Here is a 23,849-nt window from a genome sequence, read left to right as displayed (position 1 = left end):
TTTCCAAGCTCAACAATCCCAGTTGATGTAACCTTCAACCTGTGAGAAAAGAGTGGCCTGTATCAAGATTGCTGGAAAAGGGAACTCAGCAGTGGTGCTAGTGTGTGTGAGTCTGTATGAGTACACCCAAGGGTGGCCAAAATAAAGGTTTAGGAGGGCCGGATGTGCCTTGTGGATTCTGCCACATCACTTCCCAATTCCCTTCAGCGCAACTGCAACCTCAACGCGGAATAAGAATAGCCAGATTATTTCTCTTTTTTTGGCAAGGACTAGGAAAATGAGGAGGGAAAGATGTGGACACTTGGAAACAGGAGGAGGGCTAGGGAATATTATCCAAAAAAGAAAGCAAGGGATGAGAAACAGTGATCATCAGGATGTGAATTTGTGCATCAGGTAAATTTTGACAAATGTGCACAACCCGTAGTAGAGTTCTGCCGATCCTACCCACTGCCACCATTTACCAGGAATTTCCGCTTCTGCTTCCAGTGGCTGCCTTGGGCGTTGGTACTGCGGTGTGCCTCTGTGGCGATCTGGATCAGATCCCACTCATCCGTAGTTGGCTCCGGCCGGTGCTGAAGGGATTTCATCATCTCTTCTTTGCGCCGCCTCTCCCGGTTTTCTTCAATCAGCTTCCGCTTGGCTACCCTCTTGGAGTCATCCAGCACCACTAGGGGGCGGCGAAGAATGGAGAAGTGTGAGTGGAAGGTGGGGCCTCACCAATAGCCAGTCAGAACTCTGCAATGCACCTGTTGCATCCTACAGCCCCATTTGGCCACTACCAACGCGTCAAATGGCCTTATGGAGGAGAGCAATCTGATTGGCTGGCTCCCGTAACATCCTATGAAATTCTGGGAAAGCTACCGTGAAGCTTGAAGGTCTCATACTGCATCAAGGGCTCAATATGTAAGGGTTCAAAGACAAAACCGTACAACTCTAAGCACCAAGCAACATACTTGCCGGCCCTGGCCCCACCCCACAAACACATATGCATTCTTGGCCACATTTCTTTCCATGAGGTCCCTGATAAGAGGCTGCAATCACTCTCTTCCCCGTCTCCCCAACCCCCAGATCCCTCCACAGTGGGCGCAATGCCCTTACAGTCCATGGCCATGCCAACGGCAATGCACTTCTTGAATCGGCAAAGCTGGCACTGGTTGCGGGTGATCTTGTCAATGACGCAGGAGCCATCATACTTGCAGGAGTATGTTGGGTGCAGGTTCTTCTGGATCGTCCGTCGGAAAAAGCCCTGCAGAGAGGAGAATGTAATCCGAGTCAGGCAGCCCTAAGAAGGAAGCCCCCCACGACTTGTCCATTAACAAACAAACATTCACCCATCAACTCACTTGCCTATCAGCTCCTGTATTCTAATTTAAGTGAGCACAGTCCCACTGCAGTCCTACTGCAACTTCCAATATTAAATTGAACTCCCCCCTTTCTAATCTCCATATAGTGCTTTCACCAGGAGAGAGAGAGAGAGAGAGAGAGAGAGAGAGAGAGAGAGAGAGAGAGAGAGCATTCTTACGCCTACAGAGAAGTAGGGCCAATGGTGGTGTACAATGTTAATACTGGAAGTTCAGGCTTTGTGTGCCCCGTTCTTTTTTTACGATTCTAATATAAGATGCATAATCAAGGCCACCCCAAGACATTTTGGTGCCTTAGTGGAAGGTCCAAATGGATCCCTTTGGCTTCCCATTAATGAAACCTAATGAACCTTCTCAGCTATGACACTCACTACGTGGTCTTGGAGAAGTCACTATCTCTGAGATTAACCGTGTAAAGATAAAACCAGATAACACCATGCACGCCCTGTTCCAGGTTCCTTGGACGAAAGAGCAAGATATAGATGTGATAAATAAGTAGTAGCATTTGCAGAATTTGGGGAGGAGCAACGAGAAAGGCTGATGGATGAGCTAAGTGAGTAAGAGGCACAAGAGGGTTTATAAATTAAGTAATATAACTCGGGGGCATGAAAAATACCACTTCTAACTTCCACCACCACCAAAACCTGGCTTCACCCATTCCAGATGACTCTGTAGTTTGTTGAGATACACCATAAAACTTCACTTTTTTGTTCACTCAGTTGATCCTGAACCTTCTGGACTCCTTACTTGCTCCAGATTCTCCCTCCCTTTCCCCCCTGTTGCAAAAGGGCCAAATGCCTTCCATCATTCCCAGTAGCAAAAGCACTGACCCCACTGCAGAACTACCTGAGGCAGCTATCTGAGACTATCCAGTGGTATCCCCAACCGCAGTGGTAATGTCCAAAGAGAGACTTGCTCTCTAGTGAGTCACTCTAGTGTGGGATACTCTGGCTAAGATGCCCCTTCTCAAGAAATTATTACCTTGCAGCCTTCACAGGTAATACATCGGTAGTGGTACCCTGTGGCTTTGTCTCCACATACAACACACTGCTCATCTTTGTCCAAGTAGCTAGGGATGTACCCTATAGGAGAAAATAGAGCCAAGAGGTCAGAACTGGAAAGGGAAAACTCTCACTGCAAGTAGGTAAGACCTTCTGAGTCAGAGCAAGGATCCATCTTGCCCAGTACTCTTGTCTCCATGAGAACACATAGAGAAACAGTTTCAGCTACCTCCTTGTTGTCAGTTCCCAGGATCACATGGAGACACATGGAGCCCCTGAACATGAAAGTTGTATTTCACTATCATTTTATTTATTTAAACGTTTATTTAAAACACCACTCTACTTGTCAGCTCAGGCTTTCTATGACATGCATCCCATATAATAAACACCATAAAAAACATAAAACCTGCAATGCGCTAAATCTGCTAATAAAGGCACACAGCAGTGCACTAAAATCCTCCTCAAAGTCCCTCCAGCAACTTCCAAGCCCTATTAAATAGGAAGATTTTAGAAAAAAACATTCTGATGATTGGATGGGAAGGAACCAACCGAGCAGGCCTCCCAAGGGAAGGAATTCCAAGACAAGGCTTCCATCTCTACAGAGAAGGCCTGAGAGCGTACTATTGCCAACTGCACCTCTGAAACAGAAGGCTCATGCAGCCGGGCCTCCTCTGAGAGGATTTTATGCAGCATCCCCCACATTTGATAGCTGAGACGTATTTCTTTTCTGAATTAAATATGGAAGTACACTTTGCTCTTTCATCCCCAAAGGATGACTTTTAAGGGGTATTCAAACGAACCCCTCTATGTGTACAGCCAGGGCATGGAGGGGGAAGTGGGACTGTTGCTGGCAGCACTCCCCACCATGTCTCTGCAACTGCAGAAAAGTGAATTCTATGCCTGTGCAGGACTCTACTCCTCTATCTAGCCTTCCTCCAGGGTTTAGTCTCTCTCCGTTGCCTATCAACACTCTACTGCGACAAAAGATGGAAAAGATGGACCCTGAAGGATGTTAGGAGCAATGGCCTAAAAACCACACAAACAGGAACAGTGACAGGGGCTGTCCCCATATACATCAGGGGTGGGCAAGCTGTGGTCCACATGGGCACACACAAAATCCTCATTAGCTGGGCTGGGAGGAAAAGACTGCTCTGCCAGCACTGCTATTAGCTGCACCGGGTCAGCAATCCTGAAACCATTGGGCTTGCTGCTTCCCTGCTGCTGATGGCGGCCAGGATGCAGGGCGGGTGGGGAGAAGAGGAAACTTTAGCTTCCGCCTCTCTTAGCAACTCAGAAGCAGCTGGAATTACTGCAGGGGTGGGGAAGAAGCTTTAGTTTGCCCCACCTACAGCAATCTCATCTCCCCCCCTCCACCCCCCGCCACACCTGTGTGTGTGTGTGTGTGTGTGTGCGTGCGCTTGTATGCATAACCCCTAAGCTAGTACCACATTCAACCCTCAGGGCTGAAAAGGTTGCTCACCTATATTTTGGGGATAATGAACATATATGTCATGTGATTTGATGTGTCATTTTCATACTATCAACACCCCATTTAATAGGGTGACCATATGAAAAGGAGGACAGGGCTCCTGCATCTTTAACAGTTGCATTGTTGTTTATTCGTTCAGTCGTTTCCGACTCTTCGTGACTTCATGGACCAGCCCACGCCAGAGCTTTCTGTCGGCCGTTGCCACCCCTTGCTCCCCCAAGGTCAAGTCTGTCACCTCCAGAATATCAGCCATCCATCTTGCCCTTGGTCGGCCCCTCTTCCTTTTGCCTTCCACTTTCCCTAGCATCAGCCTCTTCTCCAGGGTATCCTGTCTTCTCATTATGTGGCCAAAGTACTTCAGTTTTGCCTTTAATACCATTCCCTCAAGTGAGCAGTCTGGCTTTATTTCCTGGAGTATGGACTGGTTTGATCTTCTTGCAGTCTAAGGCACTCTCAGAATTTTCCTCCAACACCACAGTTCAAAAGCATCTATCTTCCTTCGCTCAACTTTCCTTATGGTCCAGCTCTCGCAGCCATAGGTTACTACGGGGAATACCATTGCTTTAACTATGCGGACCTTTGTTGTCAGTGTGGTGTCTCTGCTCTTAACTATTTTATCAAGATTTGTCATTGCTCTCCTCCCAAGAAGTAAACGTCTTCTGATTTCCTGGCTGCAGTCAGCATCTGCAGTAATCTTTGCGCCCAGAAATACAAAGTCTGTCACTGCCTCCACGTTTTCTCCCTCTATTTGCCAGTTACCAATCAAGCTGGTTGCCATAATCTTGGTTTTTTTGAGGTTTAACTGCAACCCAGCTTTTGCACTTTCTTCTTTCACCTTTGTCATAAGGCTCCTCAGCTCCTCCTCGCTTTCAGCCATCAAAGTGGTGTCATCTGCATATCTGAGGTTGTTAATGTTTCTTCCTGCGATTTTAACTCCAGCCTTGGATTCGTCAAGCCCAGCACGTCGCATGATGTGTTCTGCATACAAGTTGAATAGGTAAGGTGAGAGTATACAACCCTGCCATACTCCTTTCCCAATCTTAAACCAGTCCGTTGTTCGTGGTCTGTTCTTACCGTTGCTACTTGTTCATTATACAGATTCCTCAGGAGGCAGACAAGATCATAGAATCATAGAATAGCAGAGTTGGAAGGGGCCTACAAGGCCATCGAGTCCAATCCCCTGCTCAATGCAGGAATCCACCCTAAAGCATCCCCGACAGATGCTTGTCCAGCTGCCTCTTGAAGGCCTCTAGTGTGGGAGAGCCCACAACCTCCCTAGGTAACTGATTCCATTGTCGCACTGCTCTAACAGTCAGGAAGTTTTTCCTGATGTCCAGCTGGAATCTGGCTTCCTTTAACTTGAGCCTCTTATTCCGTGTCCTGCACTCTGGGAGGATCGAGAAGAGATCCTGGCCCTCCTCTGTGTGACAACCTTTGAAGGATTTCAAGAGTGCTATCATGTCTCCCCTCAATCTTCTCTTCTCCAGGCTAAACATGCCCAGTTCTTTCAGTCTCTCTTCATAGGGCTTTGTTTCCAGACTCCTGATCATCCTGGTTGCCCTCCTCTGAACACGCTCCAGCTTGTCTGCGTCCTTCTTGAATTGTGGAGCCCAGAACTGGACGCAATACTCTAGATGAGGCCTAACCAGGGCCGAATAGAGAGGAACCAGTACCTCACGTGATTTGGAAGCTATACTTCTATTAATGCAGCCCAAAATAGCATTTGCCTTTCTTGCAGCCATATCGCACTGTTGGCTCATATTCAGCTTGCGATCTACAACAATTCCAAGATCCTTCTCGTTTGTAGTATTGCTGAGCCAAGTATCCCCCATCTTGTAACTGTGCCTTTGGTTTCTATTTCCCAAATGTAGAACTTGGCATTTATCCCTATTAAATTTAATCCTGTTGTTTTCAGCCCAGCACTCCAGCCTAGCTATACCAAGATGACTTGGTATCCCCATACCACCAAGAACTTGCCACAGTTTGTTATGATCCACACAGTCAAAGGCTTTAGAATAGTCAATAAAACAGAAATAGATGTTTTTCTGGAACTCCCTGGCTTTCTCCATTATCCAGCGGATATTGGCAATTTGGTCTCTAGTTCTTCTGCCTTTTCTAAACCCAGCTTGTACATCTGGCAATTCTCGTTCCATGAGTTGCTGGAATCTACCTTGCAGGATCTTGAGCATTACCTTGCTGGCATGTGAAATAAGTGCCACGGTCCGATAGTTGGAACATTCTTTAGTGTTTCCCTTTTTTGGTATGGGGATATAAGTTGATTTTTTCCAGTCTGATGGCCATTCTTGTGTTTTCCAAATTTGCTGGCATATGGCATGCATCACCTTGACAGCATCATCTTGCAATATTTTAAACAGTTCAGCTGGGATACCGTCGTCTCCTGCTGCCTTGTTATTAGCAATGCTTCTTAAGGCCCATTCGACCTCACTCTTCAGGATTTCTGGCTCTAACTCACTGACCACACCGTCTGAGCTATCCCCGATATTATTATCCTTCCTATACAGATCTTCTGTATATTCTTGCCACCTTTTCTTGATCTCTTCTGTTTCTGTTAGGTCCTTGTCATCTTTGTTTTTGATCATACCCATTTTTGCCTGGAATTTACCTCCGATGTTTCTAATTTTCTGGAAGAGGTCTCTTGTCCTTCCTATTCTATTGTCTTCTTCCACTTCCGCACATTGCTTGTTTAAAAATAATTCCTTATCTCTTCTGGCTAACCTCTGGAATTTTGCATTTAATTGGGCATATCTCCCCCTATCACTGTTGCCTTTTGCTTTCCTTCTTTCTTCGGCTACTTCCAGTGTCTCAGCAGACAGCCATCTTGCCTTCTTGGTTTTCTTTTTCTCTGGGACGTTTTTTGTTGCCACCTCTTGGACAATGTTGCGAACTTCTGTCCATAGTTCTTCCGGGACCCTATCTACTAAATCTAGTCCCTTAAATCTATTCTTCACTTCCACTGCATATTCATTAGGAATATTAGTGAGCTCATATTTAACTGATCTGTGGGTCTTCCCTATTCTCTTTAGTTTGATTCTAAATTGTGCAATAAGAAGTTCGTGATCTGAACTACAGTCAGCTCCAGGTCTTGTTTTTACTGTCTGTATAGATGTCCGCCACCTTTGGCTGCAAAGGATGTAGTCAATCTGATTTCGGTGTCGGCCATCTGGTGAAGTCCATGTATAAAGCCGTCTTTTCGGTTGTTGGAAGAGAGTGTTTGTTATGCACAGTGAGTTGTCCTGGCAGAATTCTATCAGCCTATGTCCCACTTCATTTTGTTCTCCTAGACCATGCTTACCTGTAATTCCAGATGTCATTTGACTGCCCACCTTAGCGTTCCAGTCTCCTGTAACGAAAATAACATCTCTTTTTGGTGTATTATCCAGTAGGTGCTGCAGATCTTCATAGAACTGATCTACTTCTACTTCTTCAGCATCTGTGGTTGGGGCATATATTTGGATCACTGTGATGTTAAATGGCTTACCCTGAATTCGAACTGAGATCATTCTATCATTTTTTGGATTGTATCCAAGCACTGCTTTAGGCACTTTATTATTAATTATGAAGGCTACTCCATTTCTTCTGTGATCCTCTTGTCCGCGGTAGTAGATCTGGTGGTGATCTGATGTGAAGTGGCCCATTCCAGTCCATTCCAGTTCACTGACCCCCAATATGTCATTTGTATATATGGGGAACCTGGGGAAATTCCCTCTTCATCACAACAGTTAAAGCTGCAGGAGCTATACTAGAGTGACCAGGGCAGGACACCTACAGCTTTAACTGTTGTGATGAAGAGGGAATTTCCCCAGTTTCCCTATATATACAAATGACATGTGCTGAAATTTCCTTTTCAATACAATTGATAAAGATACAGGAGCCCTGTCCTCCTTTTCATATGGTCACCCTACATTTAATGTACTTCAATTCCAGTAACGGCAGAATCCAGAAGACATCCAGACACACAAAAGAAGTGGTGGTGTAGGGTGACTACCCATTAACCCTGCTCAATACTTGTTCTCAGAAAGGTTGTTTTATTCAACACTTCCGCACATTCATCTTACACCTAAATCCTTCCTCCACCAAATTTGCAAGTATGATCCAGGGGACTAAAACGGAGTGTGCATTTGTGTGTAAAGCAAGAAGGAATAAAAGAGCTCACCAAGAGCAGGATTATTTTCTTGTGGCTCCACATTTATGCAGCAAACATGAACAGTGTGATACGCACATCTTAAAATGGCTGTTTGTGCATAATCACGCCTTTTCAGACATTGCGTGGAAGGTGGGGTTGGGGGCTGGTAGATGGAAACTGCACTGGCTGGCACAATCTTACAATCCCCTCTCTGAATTGGGTGCATGCCTAGAAGCGATTCATTTCCTTTTCTTTTTTTTAACTGTAGGAGTACAAGTAACCTGCCTTCACAGGAGACCCCCATTTGTGTATGCTGCTATTGTGAGTCTGCCTCCCAAAGGAGACAAATCAGCAACAGCAACTCCTGCAAAGAGTTAACATTCAGCCTCCTCTGAAGGTGGATAATTCTGCTGCATCTCTGCATGAGGAGTGCTTTAAAAGGAGGCTGACTGCTACATCCCTGCATAATTCACTGCTCTGGCCCTTGGCTTTTTCTAATGAGGGGAAGTGGAGCAGGTGTGATAATTCTGCCACATTCTAACCCAGAGAGCTTCGGCTATTGGATGGTATAGAAATGCAATAAATAAATAAAATAAATTAAATCTCTGCATGGCCAGCGTAAAAGTGAATTACAGACAAACCTCATTCTTTCTGTTTCTGTCTTTCTTTTTTGTAATTAGTGTTTTAGTTTTTGAATACAACACAATACAAACCATGGTTATCTTCCCCAGTCCCTTCCTTCTCATCCCCCTCCCCTCCCTTTCCCCCACCCCCTCTTTATATAGTTCCAGACTTAGAAAGTAAAGACATGCCGGATGTGAACAAGAGTTGAGCTGAGCAAAAGTTAAATATAGAAATAAATAACAAAGGAAGGAAAAGAAAAAAGCAGAAGGAAAAAAAAAAAGGAAAAAAAGAATGAGGAAAGAAAAAAAGGTAAGGGGGAAGAAAGAGGAACTATCATCGTGCTCATCCCTTCGTGAGTTTACACTAGCCCTGTGTTGCTCTGTGTACAACTTAAAAAGTGTCCTCATATTAACTGAAATAGTACAGCCCTTTTTCTTAAGCCATACATATCCAAGCCATACATATCCAGAGAGCTCTGGCTATTGGGCGGTATAGAAATGTAATAAATAAATAAATAAATAAATAAATAAATAAATAAATAAAGCCGCCTTGAGGCCCAGTATTGGGGAAAAGGTGGGATGATGATTTTGATGATGATGATGATGATGATGGCTTTAGAGAATTTAACTTGCTTTTGGGACACTAGGCCGGATCTACACTACTGCTTTAAAGCGCTTTATAACAGTTATAAAGCGCTTTAAAGCGCTATAAAACTGTTATAAAGCACTTTAAAGCAGTAGTGTAGATCCGGCCCTGGGTTCATATCTTCATGCTAAGGGAATTAAAGCTCACTAGATGTCTGTAGGCTTAGGCCTTAGCTTAACTTACCCACCTTGCAAGACTGTTACAAACACAAAATGGAACAACCTGACATATGCCACTCTTAGCTCCTTGGAGGTACGATGCAAACATGACAAAATGAATCTTGACTCAAAATTAAGCCCTGCTTAAGTCCCCTCTCCAATTTGTAGGCGGCCCCATTCTTGACCCAGTATTGCTTTGCTGACAAATCATGGAGACGACAGGCAGAGAACGTTGTGGCCCGTCCCTCAGAGTGCACCCAACAGGCTGAACGGCTCTCAAGTTCCCCTTTGACCCCGTATTCCCGGTTGGGGCAGGGCACCAGCAAGGTCTGTCCTTGCTTGCTCTCAACGCCCCACCCCCAAATCCAGGCTTCAGTTAGACTTTCTGAAAGGCTATTTAGAGTACCACTAACGAGCGTGCCTTTCATGCGGAAAACACAACGCCATGTACATCCATAAAAGGCTCTTTATCTCTGGGCATGGGGGCTTGAGGGGAAGGAAGCAGTGTGTGACCCTCCTCCAATTATTTCCCCACCAACTCATGTAACCTTGCTTACCCTCCAGGGCCTCATCAACACCGATAATGAAGATGCCTCTTCCCCTGTTCTCCCATTCACCCTTTGCCCTCACAATGTCCTATTGTCTCGGGTGGTGGCAGGGGTCACCTCCGCAGGACCCCTGCAGGACCCTGCCATGAAGGGAAGGCCCCTCCCACCCTCCTAGTACTTGCATGGGGGGGCGCTAAGGCATGCACCAGGAACACAGGCAGCCGCCTTAAAGCAATGGTAGGTTGCCTGGATATTTGCAATGCCTGATATTGGACAAAGGGAGTGAGGATCTACATAATAAATTTTATATGTGAAATTCAAACGTCACTCTTGGCTTGCTTGACCCGCAATCCCCTCCCCTCCCCAGTTCTTTTGCCTCCACGTTCCATTCCTACCAATAGCACACAGGCCATAGGGGATGTTTCCTCTCAGCCCCACATCCAACCAGGCCCCTCCATTTCACAACCCCTCTGCCTTTCAGGCCTCTGCCTCCCGCTCCTCCCAGCCTTTGCTCTTCACCTCCCTGCCGACTAGGTTCCATTTCTTTCACCCATCCTGACTGTCAGTCTTCCCATGCCGCTCAAGACCCTCGGCCCAGGAGGAGGTTCACCGTTTCACCTTGAGGCCTCCACAGCTCCATGCCTTCTCCACTCAGTGCTAGGGTTGGCCCTGAAATGCAGCAGGATGAGGAGACCTGAGTGTGTGTGTTTGTGGGGAGGGAGAGAATAGGTGTCCGAGTGGTGCAACAAGTCTGGCCCTACAGTGTGTGTGTGTGCGTGCGTGCGTGCGAGAGAGAGAGAGAGAGAGAGAGAGAGAGAGAGAGAGAGAGAGACTCTGCTACAGGTAGCAAAGTGTCTTAGGCGGGAACTGCTTCCGGCTGTTTGCACTCCTCTTAGCCCTTAGGTGCCCTATGTTCTGGGCTTTCTTTCCATTCAGCTTTCCTATCTTCAGCTGCCCTGCCCTGTTTCTTCCTATAGCACTCAGCTATGTCCTATCCCCAGGATCTCTGCAATCTTTCTCCCCCAAATCTTCTCTTTCATCAATCTCCCTTTCTTCAACCCTGAATCTCCTTTCCATTTCTCTCCCCCAGGCCTCTGCCTCCTCCACCTATCCTTTCCTCAGGTTTTGGTTCTTGATCTCCATTGCCTATTTGTTCCATTTCTTCAGCCACCTTGCCTTCACCTTCTTTGGGCATGTCTAGACGGGGCGATATCCTGAGGATCACCCCGGGATTGTCCCTATGTGTCCACATGACTCACAGGGCATCCTGGGAGCAGGGAGGGAGGATTCTTCCCTTTTCCCAGGACATTGCCCTACCATTCCATCCCGGTTTTTCCCGCGGTCTCAGGATGATCTCAAGACCGCAGGACATGTGGCCCGCCATTGCAGGTTTGTCCTGCCTCCTCACGAGTAAAAACTCACATTTTGCACAGGAACACTCCTGTGCTTCTCTCCGATTGAAAAAAACACCCCAAAATGGTGGCCTCTATGCCCTCTTCCTCCTGGGACGTTGTGCGCCGCGTGTAGATGAGGGGGATGATCTCGCGATCATAAAATTGCGAGATCAAATCCCTCAACCCCCCTCGTCTAGACATGCCTGTAGTCCTTATCTTGGTACACCCTCTTCCAGTTTGGCTGCACATCCCTACTCTACCTACCAACAGCATGCAGTTTCTCATGAATAAGACAGGGCTTGAATGCTATATAAATAAATAATAATAATAATAATAATAATAATAATAATAATAATAATAAGTCAAACTGATATGTTCTTATCTTATTTGTTTGTTTGTTATTGCATTTCTATAATAGCTGAAGCTCACTTGGCGGTTCACAAAAATTACCTTATCACAGGAGTACAGAACTTCTGTCGCACAGGCCAAACTTAGCCCATCTGGCTGTGGGTCCTCAGAGGAGACCACGTGCCTTGAAGGGAGAGCCAACTCCACAGGGGGAGAAGACTCCCTGCTATTATCTCTCATGGGAGATAACAGTGGGGATTCCCCCTTGACGTGTTGCTTGACGTCCCAATTGGGAGGCCACACAGGGTGGTAAAGTGCTTCATCTGCCCCACGTCCTCTGCAAAAGGGAAGGAGACATCATCCAGCCCACGGAGGGCTTGGTGTGTGTGGGTTCATCCAGTTTTCTACCTGAATAAAGTTCCCTACCCTCGCCCTAATAGAAGCCTCATGATCTGTCAACAATGCATTGCTAAAGGGAAAAGGTGACTCATGAATAGTGTCAAGGGCAACCTCCTTGAAGTCACTATAATCATTAAAAAGAAAAAAAAAGAAACAGGGAAGGGAGGAATCCTTACATATTTTGACATACAAAATATTTGTGAACCGCCCAGAGAGCTTCGGCTATTGGGCGGTATAAAAACGTAATAAATAAATAAATAAATAAATACAAAATAACTAACGCCCTACTATTGAATACCTGTTTGCAGAAAGATTAATCTTACATTTGATCTTTCCCTCACCAAGCCTGTAAATGGAGTCCAAAGAACTAAAATGGAAGGGCAGGGGGGGGATTGTTTTCTCAGGGCAGCTCCACACTAGACAGCAAACATGAAAAGGATTAATGATATACCCACACCTTCAGACATCCCTGCCCATGCGCCTGGGGCTTTCTGACATGTGTACATTGATGTTTAGAGGCACATGTGTGCTGTTCACATATTACATGTTTGCTGTGAGAAACACTAGTGCACCCACAGCAATTGTGTTTATTGCATTAAGAGTGGAGGTAACTTTGACTCCCAGGAGATGAAGAGGATCTGGCGGCCAAGGGCCAAGTCCCACATGACACTTGCCCTACAGAAACACACGCAGGTATCCAGTAGGCAAAACGCACATACATGTGTCTTTGTTCACTTGAAATCTACTATGATGATAACTTTCCAATGAATGCTGTGACCTTCACTCATGACAATTGAGACATATTTTGTCTGCACCAGTGTACACCTATGCAGCGGAAGTATTATGGGACAAGTGGCTCTTATAAGTTGGGAGCCAGAAGAGCCAATGCAATTTTCCAGATGGAGACAGAAGGGTGATGATGGGGGAGAGATGATGGGGAAGAGATGATGGGTCGTAAGTCCATCTGGAGTGCAGCTGTTTGCGACATGAAAGCCTTATGGGTTTGGGGTGGGGGAGAGGAAGAGAATCCCTCCCTTCTCTCTTCCAGCAAGACAACCAGCATCCGCGTACGAAGCAAATGCACTGAGGGTTGTGGTGATGCCCCCTCCCCCTCCCAAGAGGCCACACAATTTGCAGCCATGTTAGGCCAATTTGGATTCCCACTTCTGATGTTGAAAAATCAGTACAAGATACTTCCTGCTTCCATGAGACAAAAAGCATCTTATGAAAAGGCAGCTAAGTTTATACAGTTACTGAACATCTTCTATGTGTGGTAGAGCAATTAGCATTTAAATGAACTTCTCACGACATGTATGATATAATGTGTGACATGGGAAATATACTAGTGCAGCTTTCACCATGCACTGCTGAGGATGATGGAAGTTGTAGTCCAACACATCTCAAGAGCACCAGTTTGGGGAAGGCTCTACTAGCACATGTGTGTGTCTGAATAGTTTGGACAAACTCAACATTATGTGCCATGTGAATGGATCACTCACATCCCACACTACATCGTATAATCAACGGAAGAAGGATATGTACTGCTACCAATTCTTGTCTCCATGGCTCTCAGAAGTTATCCTATCCATCTTTGGGGATACCGCCTTCTCGTCAAACAGGGGGCATGGCCCAGCTGCTTGCAATAGGTCTTCCTGGGATAAGGGCATCCATGATATTCCAGACCAGAAAGAGAAGACCGAGCAACCCACAAAGTATTCTTAAAAAAAAAAAAAAATCCCCACCAAACGTATGACAAATGATGAAACTTCAGCTGGAACATAATGGTCAAGGTGGAGAAGCCATAACAAGAACATAGGAAGCTGCCTTATACTGAATTATATCAACTGGTCCATCAAGCTCAGAAATATCAACCCTGACTGGCAACAGTTCTCCAGAGTTTCGGAGAGGAGTCTTTCCCTAGCTCTACCTGGAGATGCCAGATTGAACCTGGGACTTTCAGCATGCAAAACTTGTACTCTTATCACTGAACTACGGCCCCTTCCCCAAAAGGTGAACAGCTCTGAGAGTCTTTGCTTCCCTCCTCCATATGTACGGTGTGGCAGAAGCCCTTACACTGAATTCGTCCCACACAATTTTTTTCTTGTTTCTTCCTCTGGCTCTCAGAGGGCATTCTAAATCCTTTGGATTGGATAAAAGCAGCAGTATCTCATGGGGGATTTCCCAGTCAGACTGGGGAGGACACCAATACCCTCTGTAACACCCTCCTAAAAGTGCTATCTGCAGAGAAAAATACATTATTCTTATAGTGCCTGGCAAGTGGTGGACCAAGGCCCCCAGTGCAGTGGTAACTCCTTGAGTGAAAATCTACCTTATAATGTGATAGATGCAGTGTTCGCAGATGTTGATTGACAGGTGCCTGTGATATCCAACTGTGTCCCATCCCCACACAATCCCTGGAGCAGTTTTTCAACGTTTAAAAACATTTCATGATGCTCTTTTTTTAGAATTGAAAATGTAACAAACACACAAATGATGCTTAAAACACACATAAAAATGGTTGGGAATCTGCTTGAAGCAAGGAAGGGGCAAGATAAAGGATTTAACCATCTGGTTAAACTGAGGTCACAGTCCTCAGAGGAAGGATGTACAAATGCTAGAGATAGGAAACACAATAGTGAACACAGACATGACCTTTTCAGAGTCTGGAAGGGCCCTCCTCATGTCCAGTATAAATGTATTTTTTATTTCCTAAGTTGGTTCTGTAAATTTGCAGCCTAGTTCAATTAGAACGGGGAGAAAAGTGATTATGGACAGTGCTGACTGGCTAGCACCAGCGATGTCATTAACACACATGCCCCTGCAATTTCCAGAGCAGTTTGCCATTAAAGAAAAGAGGAGTGCAATATTAGGACGCAATCCTATGTAGGTTTAGACAGAGAAAGATCCTACAACATCCAGCATTCCCCAGCCAGACTTTTTTTTCTGTCTGAACATGCGTAGGATTGCGCCCTGAGTCTATTAATTGATTAGGGATATTTCCAGACAAAGCTTTTATTGTGCCTTTGCCCTCCCTCCTTCCAAGAATTTTACAGGGGCTCCAGATGACATTGTCTTTTAATTGTAAGCCCCCCTCTTTTCCCCACTGCTTCTCTGGTCTTTTTTCTTACCACAGAAAACCCTTTAAGGAAAAAAAAAGATGGCATTGCTGCGCAATGCCTTCTGGCAGTTAGCGCTGGTAGCTCTCCATCTGGAAGTGTCCTAGATTCATCCATAAAAATATTTTAATCAACTAAAAAGGTGCCTCCGATTAATTGGAAATCATTTTTTTTTAAATAAAATTAATTATTAATCCAAGCTCTTGCAAACACTGTGGGTGGCAGGTATCATCTTAGAAGAGGCATTCCTTCTTCTCTTTTGTACACAATAGGATGCCTCTTCTAAGATGGTGCTTGCTGTGACATATGCAAGTAACCTCTAAAACACAAGCATGTCCTTTTGCTCCACAAATATATTATCTTTGATGCATATTGAAATTTATGTGGATTTAAACACCTGACCGGCAGAACTTATATAGTTCATCAAAAGGCCGTGCATACACATGTAGTCAAAGAAGGTGGCAATGTGATGGCAGGATGGGCATGTGGTATCAGACAAGCGATGTGGGTTTTTCAGAAAGATATTCTGATTTGTATAAAAAAAAATCACTTTGCATTGGAAAATTTTCTGAAGCCCTAGAGGGTGATTGAATTTAACATGTGTACTTTACTTGAATTTAGTAAACAAAACTAAAAAAGGGATCCCATGTTAATTTTTTGTCCCAATACCCCACAACTATTTGACCTGAAAGCACAAGTAATGTGATCTAAATATTATATTATATAATCATTTTTATTGGAATATTTGTAAAAAAAAATATTAAAGACAATAGCAAGTATTAATAGCAAGTATTGTTTAAATTTAATCCCCAAGCCCAAAGGTACTGAAAAACTGTTAACACACTAAGTTTTAGCAAATCAAAGAACTGAGCACGGTGTGCCTGTCAATCACTCATCTATTTCAACAGAGTTCAGAATCTTCCACTGAGGTTGCTGCAGTACCTTCAGTTTTGCTGTCACTACCTATTACTCCTTTGCCAATATTAGATTGTAAGTCTATGCGGCAGAGTCTTGCTATTTACTGTTTTACTCTGTACAGCACCATGTACATTGATGGTGCTATATAAATAAATAAATAAATAAATTAATAATAATAATAATAATAATAATAATAATAATAATACTAGACATATATGTATTTCAATGACATAGATGTATTCTCTCAGATACTTGCTAGGGATAATCACCTATTACATATTAATTACCAATTCGAAACTGCCAAGATTGCCTAGTATTGTATTTGTAATTGGGATCCATTTATTATTACCAATGAGCTTATATAATGGGGGGAGGAATCCATGGAAAAAGAAAGCATTGGAAAAATATTCAGTTTGGAAAATTTTCTGCCCCCCACTTCACTGTTTCAGATTAGATGCAAGGTTCACCACTTTTGAATGCTCACCCTGCAAACAGAATTCCCTGCAAACAGAAAACTAGCACATCAGGGAGAAAGGTTTCAGCCCATCCCCTTTGCTTCCAGTGCTGACTTGCTATTTACAGAGTTTTTTAAACATGCAAGAGCATTCAAAAGTGTGATTCCCCCACCTGCATTCTGAAGTGCGCACTAGCATCTTAGCATTCATTCTGCTGTACATGTATACCAAGCCTAAGATTTTTAAAATTTGTGATGTGTCCTTATTTTTTTTTAAAAAAAAGATTGCATTTTTAAAATACTGTGAAAAACACACACAAACCAAATAAAATGTAAATTTACAAAAAGAAGGCAATGACACAACGATGGACGTCCCCATGTGGAATACGGTGGGAGGAATAGGACTGAGGGCTGGACGAGCATTTGGCTAAGAATTGTACTGTTTGGTTCACCCCAGAGATTAATATTCCACTTGGACTGCTCTTCATGGTGTATATCACTTCAAAATTACTACAAGGACAACCTGAAAGCAATTCAAGAGAAATGCTATAAGCAGCACTCATATGGAGACATTCAAGAGAGAGCATATATCGCATTGCACAAGCATCCACTCTCAGGTTAGAGGTGTTCTCTTTTAACCAGGTAAATTATACCAGCCACTCATTTAGCAGTGGAGCTGGGGTCCACCTTCTTTTATCCAAGCAGTTCATAAAACAGCCTTCCTCAAATCAGTTGTTCCCCTCCAGATGTGGTGGACTACAACTCCTATCACCCCCCTCAACAAGTATATGGTACTGGTTCCTCTCTATTCGGCCCCGGTTAGGCCTCATCTAGAGTATTGTGTCCAGTTCTGGGCTCCACAATTCAAGAAGGACGCAAACAAGCTGGAGCATGTTCAGAGGAGGTTGATCAGGGGTCTGGAAACAAAGTCCTATGAAGAGAGACTGAAAGAACTGGGCACGTTTAGCCTGGAGAAGAGAAGGTTGAGGAGAGACATGGTATAACTCTTCAAATACTTAAAAGGTTGTCACACAGAGGAGGGCCAGGATCTCTTCTCGATCCTCCCGGAGTGCTGGACACGGAATAACGGGCTCAAGTTAAAGGAAGCCAGATTCCAGCTGGACATCAGGAAAAACTTCCTGACTGTTAGAGCAGTACGACAATGGAACCAGTTACCTAGGGAGGTTGTGGGCTCTCACTAGAGGCCTTCAAGAGGCAGCTGGACAACCCTCTGACAGGGATGCTTTAGGGTGGATTCCTGCATTGAGCAGGGGGTTGGACGCGATGGCCTTGTAGGCCCCTTCCAACTCTGCTATTCTGATTCTATGATTCTATGTTGGCTGTGGGGGTGATGGGAGCTGTAGTTCAACACACTCAGAAGGGAACAATAAGGACGAGAAAGGCTGCCCTAAGAGTTTCAGGAAAACAGAGGACCTATCCTCCTCCTCCTCCATCCTCCTCCATCATCATCTTAAAAGTCCTTGACGTTTTCTAAGGACTGCACAGATATTAAAAATAAGACAGTCCCTGCCTGGAGGTTCACATTGTGATATTCACAGTACAAAAGGAATGAAGAAGGAAGAGGAAAGCATGCATGAAAGGAGATGCTCCTTCTCTTCTTGATGGGTGGGACAGGTTAGTCTTCCCTTTGCCATGATGTTCTTCCTAGGAGGTAGGGAAACAGCCCTCCCAGTACTCCTTGGTTGTCTAGCTCAGCAGTCCCCAACCCTTTTGGCACCAGGGACCGGTTTCGTGGAAGACAATTTTCCACAGACCGGGGTGGGTGGTTTTGAGGGGATGGTTTGGGGAAGCCCACCCACCCCCACTCCAGCGTCCTGGCTTTGCTTCAGCTGGGTGAGTGCCCAGCCGAAGCGAAGCCAGGACCCTGGGGTGGGCGGGAGGGCGGCTTTAGAAGTTGCTCTCCCAGAGCGGCTTCTGGCTGGGCGCACCGTTCCGAAACTGCCCCACCCCACCCCAGCGTCCTGACCGCTTCGGCTGGGCAGGCGAGATGGCGCCCCGCGCCCAGGTACACTGGTGTGTGTGTGTGTGTGAAAACAGCTCACCTGTGTGGCCCGGTTCTTAACAGGCCACGGACCGGTCCCGGTCCATGGCCCGGGGGTTGGGGACCCCTGGTCTATCTGATGCCCGAAGCCTGAGTTTGCTTTCTGCTTTGCAGTTCCAGGGCAACTATCCCATAAATTTAAATGTGGCAGTCATCCCTTCTCCCCAAGGAAAATTGGGATCAGCTGTTCTGTGGGGGGAACTAGGGATCTTCAACTACAATTTCCTGGGTTCTTTTGAGGAAGCCACATAGCCATACATGGACATTAAAATAGATCTGCTATTTGTGTCATTCTTGCCCCCTGCACCCCCACTCTCCACCTAGATGTTTCCTTTTATACAGCTCCGTGTTCGAATTTCTATGCAGCACAGTAAATTTCTTCATCTGGAAACTACTGAGCCCCCGTCTTTATGGTGGCACTTTGGTGCCGTGAGACGCCTTACTCCCACACTTGCGTTCCTTCTCGGCATCAACATGGGAAGGAATGCAAGTGCGAATTTTCCGGTTCTTTAAAAGTAAAAACAAAAATGGGGGGGGGGGAGAGGAGAGGAACAGGGCCAACTGCGGAGATACAGATAATAAAAATTAAAAAATAGGGGGGGGGAAGGAACGAGGCAGCCAGAGGAGGTGAGGAGAGGGGTCAGGGACTCGGGCAAACCACCTCTATATTCCCTCTGACTGCCTGTTCCTCCCACCCCCATTTTTAATTTTTTATCTGTATCTGCGCAGCTGCAGAGATACATATATATATATATATATATATATATATATATATATATGGGGTAGGCCCTGTTTCCCCCCCCCCCCATTTTTATTATTTTTTACTTTTACAGGCAGGGGCCATGATGACCAATCAGGGGGCGCCATAGTCTCCACTGCCAAAAAAAGTAGGGGTAAGTGCCCAACTTTTTTGGAGTGGAGTTTCCAGGGTTTGCCCCCGGATGGCTTCGCAGTGGTGGCTGCGTCATGTGATGCAATGTGTATTGCATTTATCAATAGATGCATTCTTTTAATTGGTTAATCTAAATGGCAGAACACAAAATCTGTGAGTCACCACTGATGTGAAATTTAGCCATGTCCAGTGGGATTTTATTTCTTGTGAGAAAATACTGACAAATTCCATTCATATTACATATATATATGTGTGATAGTTTTTAAAAATTGTTAAAGGAACTCTCCACATCCATAAAAATCACAAACACATAATTACATTCTAGACCTCCTAGTTGTAAAATATGCTACTATATTGGTCAAAAATGTAGAACCAAAAGTGAGAGCTTCGAAGGGCTGAGGATGTTAATGAGAGAGAATCAAAAGGTTTTGATTTAGGGACTGAGTGAATGACAGGGGGCCAAAGAGAAATCCACCTAACCAGTGAAGACCTGCCTTGACGTCCATAGCCACGAACCCTCTTGTCACTGTGTCTTGCTCCATGACCCTTTGTGGCCTCACCTCTTGCATCCCCCAGCCCTTTAGCGGTTTATCTTCCGCCTGCAGACATTGCCGTTTGAGAGCCGATATCCTGAGCTGCCCCATGACCTCCTCCTTCTCTGGGCCAGTGGAAAACATCAAAAGAACCTCAATGGGTTCAACACAGAGTTGGATGCTTTTCTGAAGGATATCCTGTTATTATTTAGGGTATCTTGGTGATGCCCTGTTTGGGTCAAGGCAACTTTTTCTGCCTCCTTCTTTTTGCCTTTCCTCTTTTATATCTTTTTTGGGTCGACAAGAAGATTCTGCTTCAACTTTAGTGACAAAACTTTGTGTGAAGTGGAGTTGCATACCATTAAAAACATTTTTGAGGAGTCCTAATTGAGGAATCGTTTTTGCATCAAGGTTGAATTGGTGGCTTGATTTGGGATGCCTCCAAGGCAGATTGCCCAGTGACCCACATTTATATAATGTACCACATCTAAACATATTCCAGAGCAGCGAACAATAAAAGGTAAAAATAATAAAACACCATTTAAAATTTTGTTTTGAAAAACGGAATACCAATAAAAACTGTGGGTAGTCAATCAAAGAAAACCTAAAATAGCAATGTTTTCAGGAGGAGCTGAAAACAACACAATGTTGATGCCTGCCTGACCTCCAGAGGCAAGGAGTTCCACAGAAAGGAGGGCACAACACTGAAGGCCCTTCTCCGGGTGGACTCTGATGACCTCAGTGACTGGGCAGGTTGAGATCACCTGTCCCTGCATTGTATGGCTTGGCTCACTTACGTGAGCAATCTGAAAGCACATGGCTGTAGTGGGCCTGTTCGCCACTTGTGGCTCACTTTGGTCTTGATTGGGTAGGATGATCAGGAATTGGGTGTGATGCTGGTGCGATGCTGATCCTGTTTTATGCATTCTGGAACGATGGGGGCTTTGGTTCCCAATTCCCCCTACTCCTATGATTCTACAATTAAAACAATTCTGGGATGGGGCTTGGTAAATCTACAGAGCTAAGATAAGGCTAGAGCATCACACTTGTGCACAGCCTGAATATCCATTACACAACTGAAACTCGACATCTGCACAGCAGGAGGAGCACAAAGGTGGATAGGGAGCTAATGGGGAGATGCTTTACCCGCCTTCCGCCCTAGCCCAGGACCTCTATAGAGGCGTTGCCCTACATGGATCAAATGTTGTGCATGTTGGCATCACCCCCTGTATGGCAGCACCCATAAATAAATTTGTGATCAGCCTACGGTGCTAGAACCCCATTAATGTGTCTGCGACCTGCTGGGTAAAGATAACTCCCTATGGCTGCAAATGCCACAATTTCCTGTTGTGCAAGTGAGTGGTAAGCTCTTAAGAAAAAAGCAGTAGTCCTTCAGCAAGAATTCGGTCACTTCCTCAGTACACGGATAGCACGGGGACAACACAGTGTGTTGTCCACTAGTGTCAGGAAGAAGGGAAGCATGGTGATCAGAAAGACTTGAGCACTGAAGGGCTCGAAAAGGTACTTACCTGACATACTGCTTTTCACCGAACATTGGCTGCTTTTTCTTTTACGTTTCCCATCCGGCCACCTTCAGAAAAGAGGGGGTGGGGGAAGGAAAAGAGAGAAAAGTGAATTTATTGTAAGTAGGAAACCTTACAGGTTCATGAGATCCTACCTCTTCACCTGTTACAGCATTATGAAACCTCATCCCACCTCGCAACCCCCTGTCCCAAAGCTTTTCCAGCCACTACAGCTCACCCTCTCGCTTCACACAGCTCCACTTTCATCATCCCACACCCTTTAAGAAACCAGGAGGCAAGAGCAGTACAAGTGGATTCACTTTATGTTATCTGCGAGCAACAGAAGTGATAAGGGGGTTGGGGAAGAGGTTTCATCACGCACATGCACCCCCCCCCACCGCACAAATGCACAACTAACACTTGACCTGGGATTCCCATGCTGACCTTTCCACAGGCTTCCAGAGCCCTTCTACTACACACTTACCCAAACCAAGCCCATCACTATGGACTCTGTGCAGGAGATGGAAAGAAACCAGTCCACTGGCAACAACTGAGACCAATCCATGCCTCTTACGATCAAATCAACAGCTGACTTAAAAATAAGTGAGCGGGTTGGTGATAGTGCTATTCATAGTTGCACATAAGCAACTGTACTCTGCCCTTCACCCAAAGGTCTCAGGGTGGCATACATGGGGTTCACTCATTTTTATATGCACAACAACCTGGTGAGGTATGTTAGGGCTGAGAGGTGTAATAGGCCGGAATTGAACTCCCCAGCCTAAGGCCAACACTAGCCACAACACCATGATGGGTCTGGACTGAAAGATGGGAAGAAAAAAATGTGGAGTTACATTAACTCAGTTTGTAGCTGATCTCTAGGTGGAGGAGAAATAGCAGAGAAGGATTAGCTTAGAGGCACAAGGAATGGCTGCTCTTGCAAGTGATAGGTTCCTAATTTGGCCAGCATTTGGAAGTGGGGATTCAATATTGTTTTGTGTGCATTTAACTTGCTTCTGTCCAGAATCACACATTAGAACTGGGTGACATAACTGAATGCTTTAAAAAAAGAAAAAGAAAAAGCTGATTTAAACCATCAGCTCTTCTGACCTCAGTCTAAGAAATGATCATGGCAATCCTAACTTTTCAAAATGATGTCTTATCCAATAGTAAGAAATTAACTTAGCTGATGAGCCCCCTGTGAATTCTACACTTGAGCAAATGCTTTGGGCACAGAATTCAATATTCTGAGAAACTTGAGTTTCATTTTTGTTTAAATATGCAAGTAAAAACAACAATCACCAGATTTTTGAAAGTGAATTTCTCACAGAAAAAGGTAATTTGAAGTAAGTACTATAAATCCCTAAGAATTCCTCCAGTTTCCAAAAAAATGAGGTACTTATTGGACTTAGCTGAGGTGGAAAAACAGGAATGTTGTTAAAATATAAAATATTCCTTTGGGAATGAAATATATTTTCAATTTTATAATTTAAAAAATACACCAATTTTTGTTTGGAAATAACAGTCTGGTGACAATCAGGAAGCTAGTGATGTCTTTCAGCAAATTATCACAGCTGAAAAGGGTTCGAAATTTGGTTGAAGAGGGTGGTGACATTATTTCCCTTCCATTTCTTCTTTCTCCCTTGTGTGAACATTACAATAGATGTTGCGCGCTTGACTTTTTTTTTAATGCATATTTTCCTGGTGCAAAGGCCAGTAAGTCAAGTTGCCAAATGGACTACTAATCAATGACCCCCAGCAACAGCCCCACTGGGAATCTTCTGCTCCAAATGGTACATCCCACCCTGTCCTAGCGGCCTAGCACTCCACCTTGTGGCAAGGTGACTCCTCTCAGATCCCAATGAATAGGAAAACCCCAGGAGCTGATTATTCTCCAACATTTCTGATGCGGTGGGGTGTGGGGTGGGGGTAGGAGTTCAAATCTTCCGTTCTAAGGAGTTTGTGTTTCCCCATTCTATAAAAAAAAGTGTATGGAAATGCACAGTGAAACCCCCAAAGTGTTAAGATTTATTACATGCTGAATAATGTCTTTCTCTGTCACCCCCTCCAATTTCAAAAGGATGGGGAACGGGCAGGGCTGGTGCCAGACTATTTTGTGCCCTAGGCAGGTGAGCTGCTTTCACCCACCCACCCACCCCCACCCCAGTGTACCCGGGCGCGGAGCGCCGTCTCGCCCGTCCAGCCGAAGCAAAGCCAGGACGCTGGGGTGGGGGTGGGGGCGG

At 45.0% G+C, this 23,849-nt stretch overlaps 1 protein-coding gene across 1 annotated transcript in view; it reads right to left on the bottom strand.

The window, feature by feature from the left end:
• Positions 1–23,849, bottom strand: part of THRA (thyroid hormone receptor alpha) — a 147,832-nt gene that overhangs the window by 23,588 nt on the left and 100,395 nt on the right. The window contains exons 3-6 of the mRNA XM_063138042.1: positions 21,616–21,677; positions 2,343–2,443; positions 1,099–1,246; positions 462–667 (exon numbers count right to left, since the gene is read on the bottom strand). Of these exons, the coding sequence (XP_062994112.1) occupies positions 462–667; positions 1,099–1,246; positions 2,343–2,443; positions 21,616–21,677 (517 nt within the window). The remainder of the gene's footprint in view (positions 1–461; positions 668–1,098; positions 1,247–2,342; positions 2,444–21,615; positions 21,678–23,849) is intronic.

This window comes from Elgaria multicarinata, chromosome 11 (assembly GCF_023053635.1).
Source record: "Elgaria multicarinata webbii isolate HBS135686 ecotype San Diego chromosome 11, rElgMul1.1.pri, whole genome shotgun sequence".
Lineage (NCBI taxonomy): Eukaryota > Metazoa > Chordata > Lepidosauria > Squamata > Anguidae > Elgaria > Elgaria multicarinata.
The sequence above is the reverse complement of the archived record's forward strand: the minus strand, read 5'-3'. Positions and strand labels throughout refer to the sequence as shown.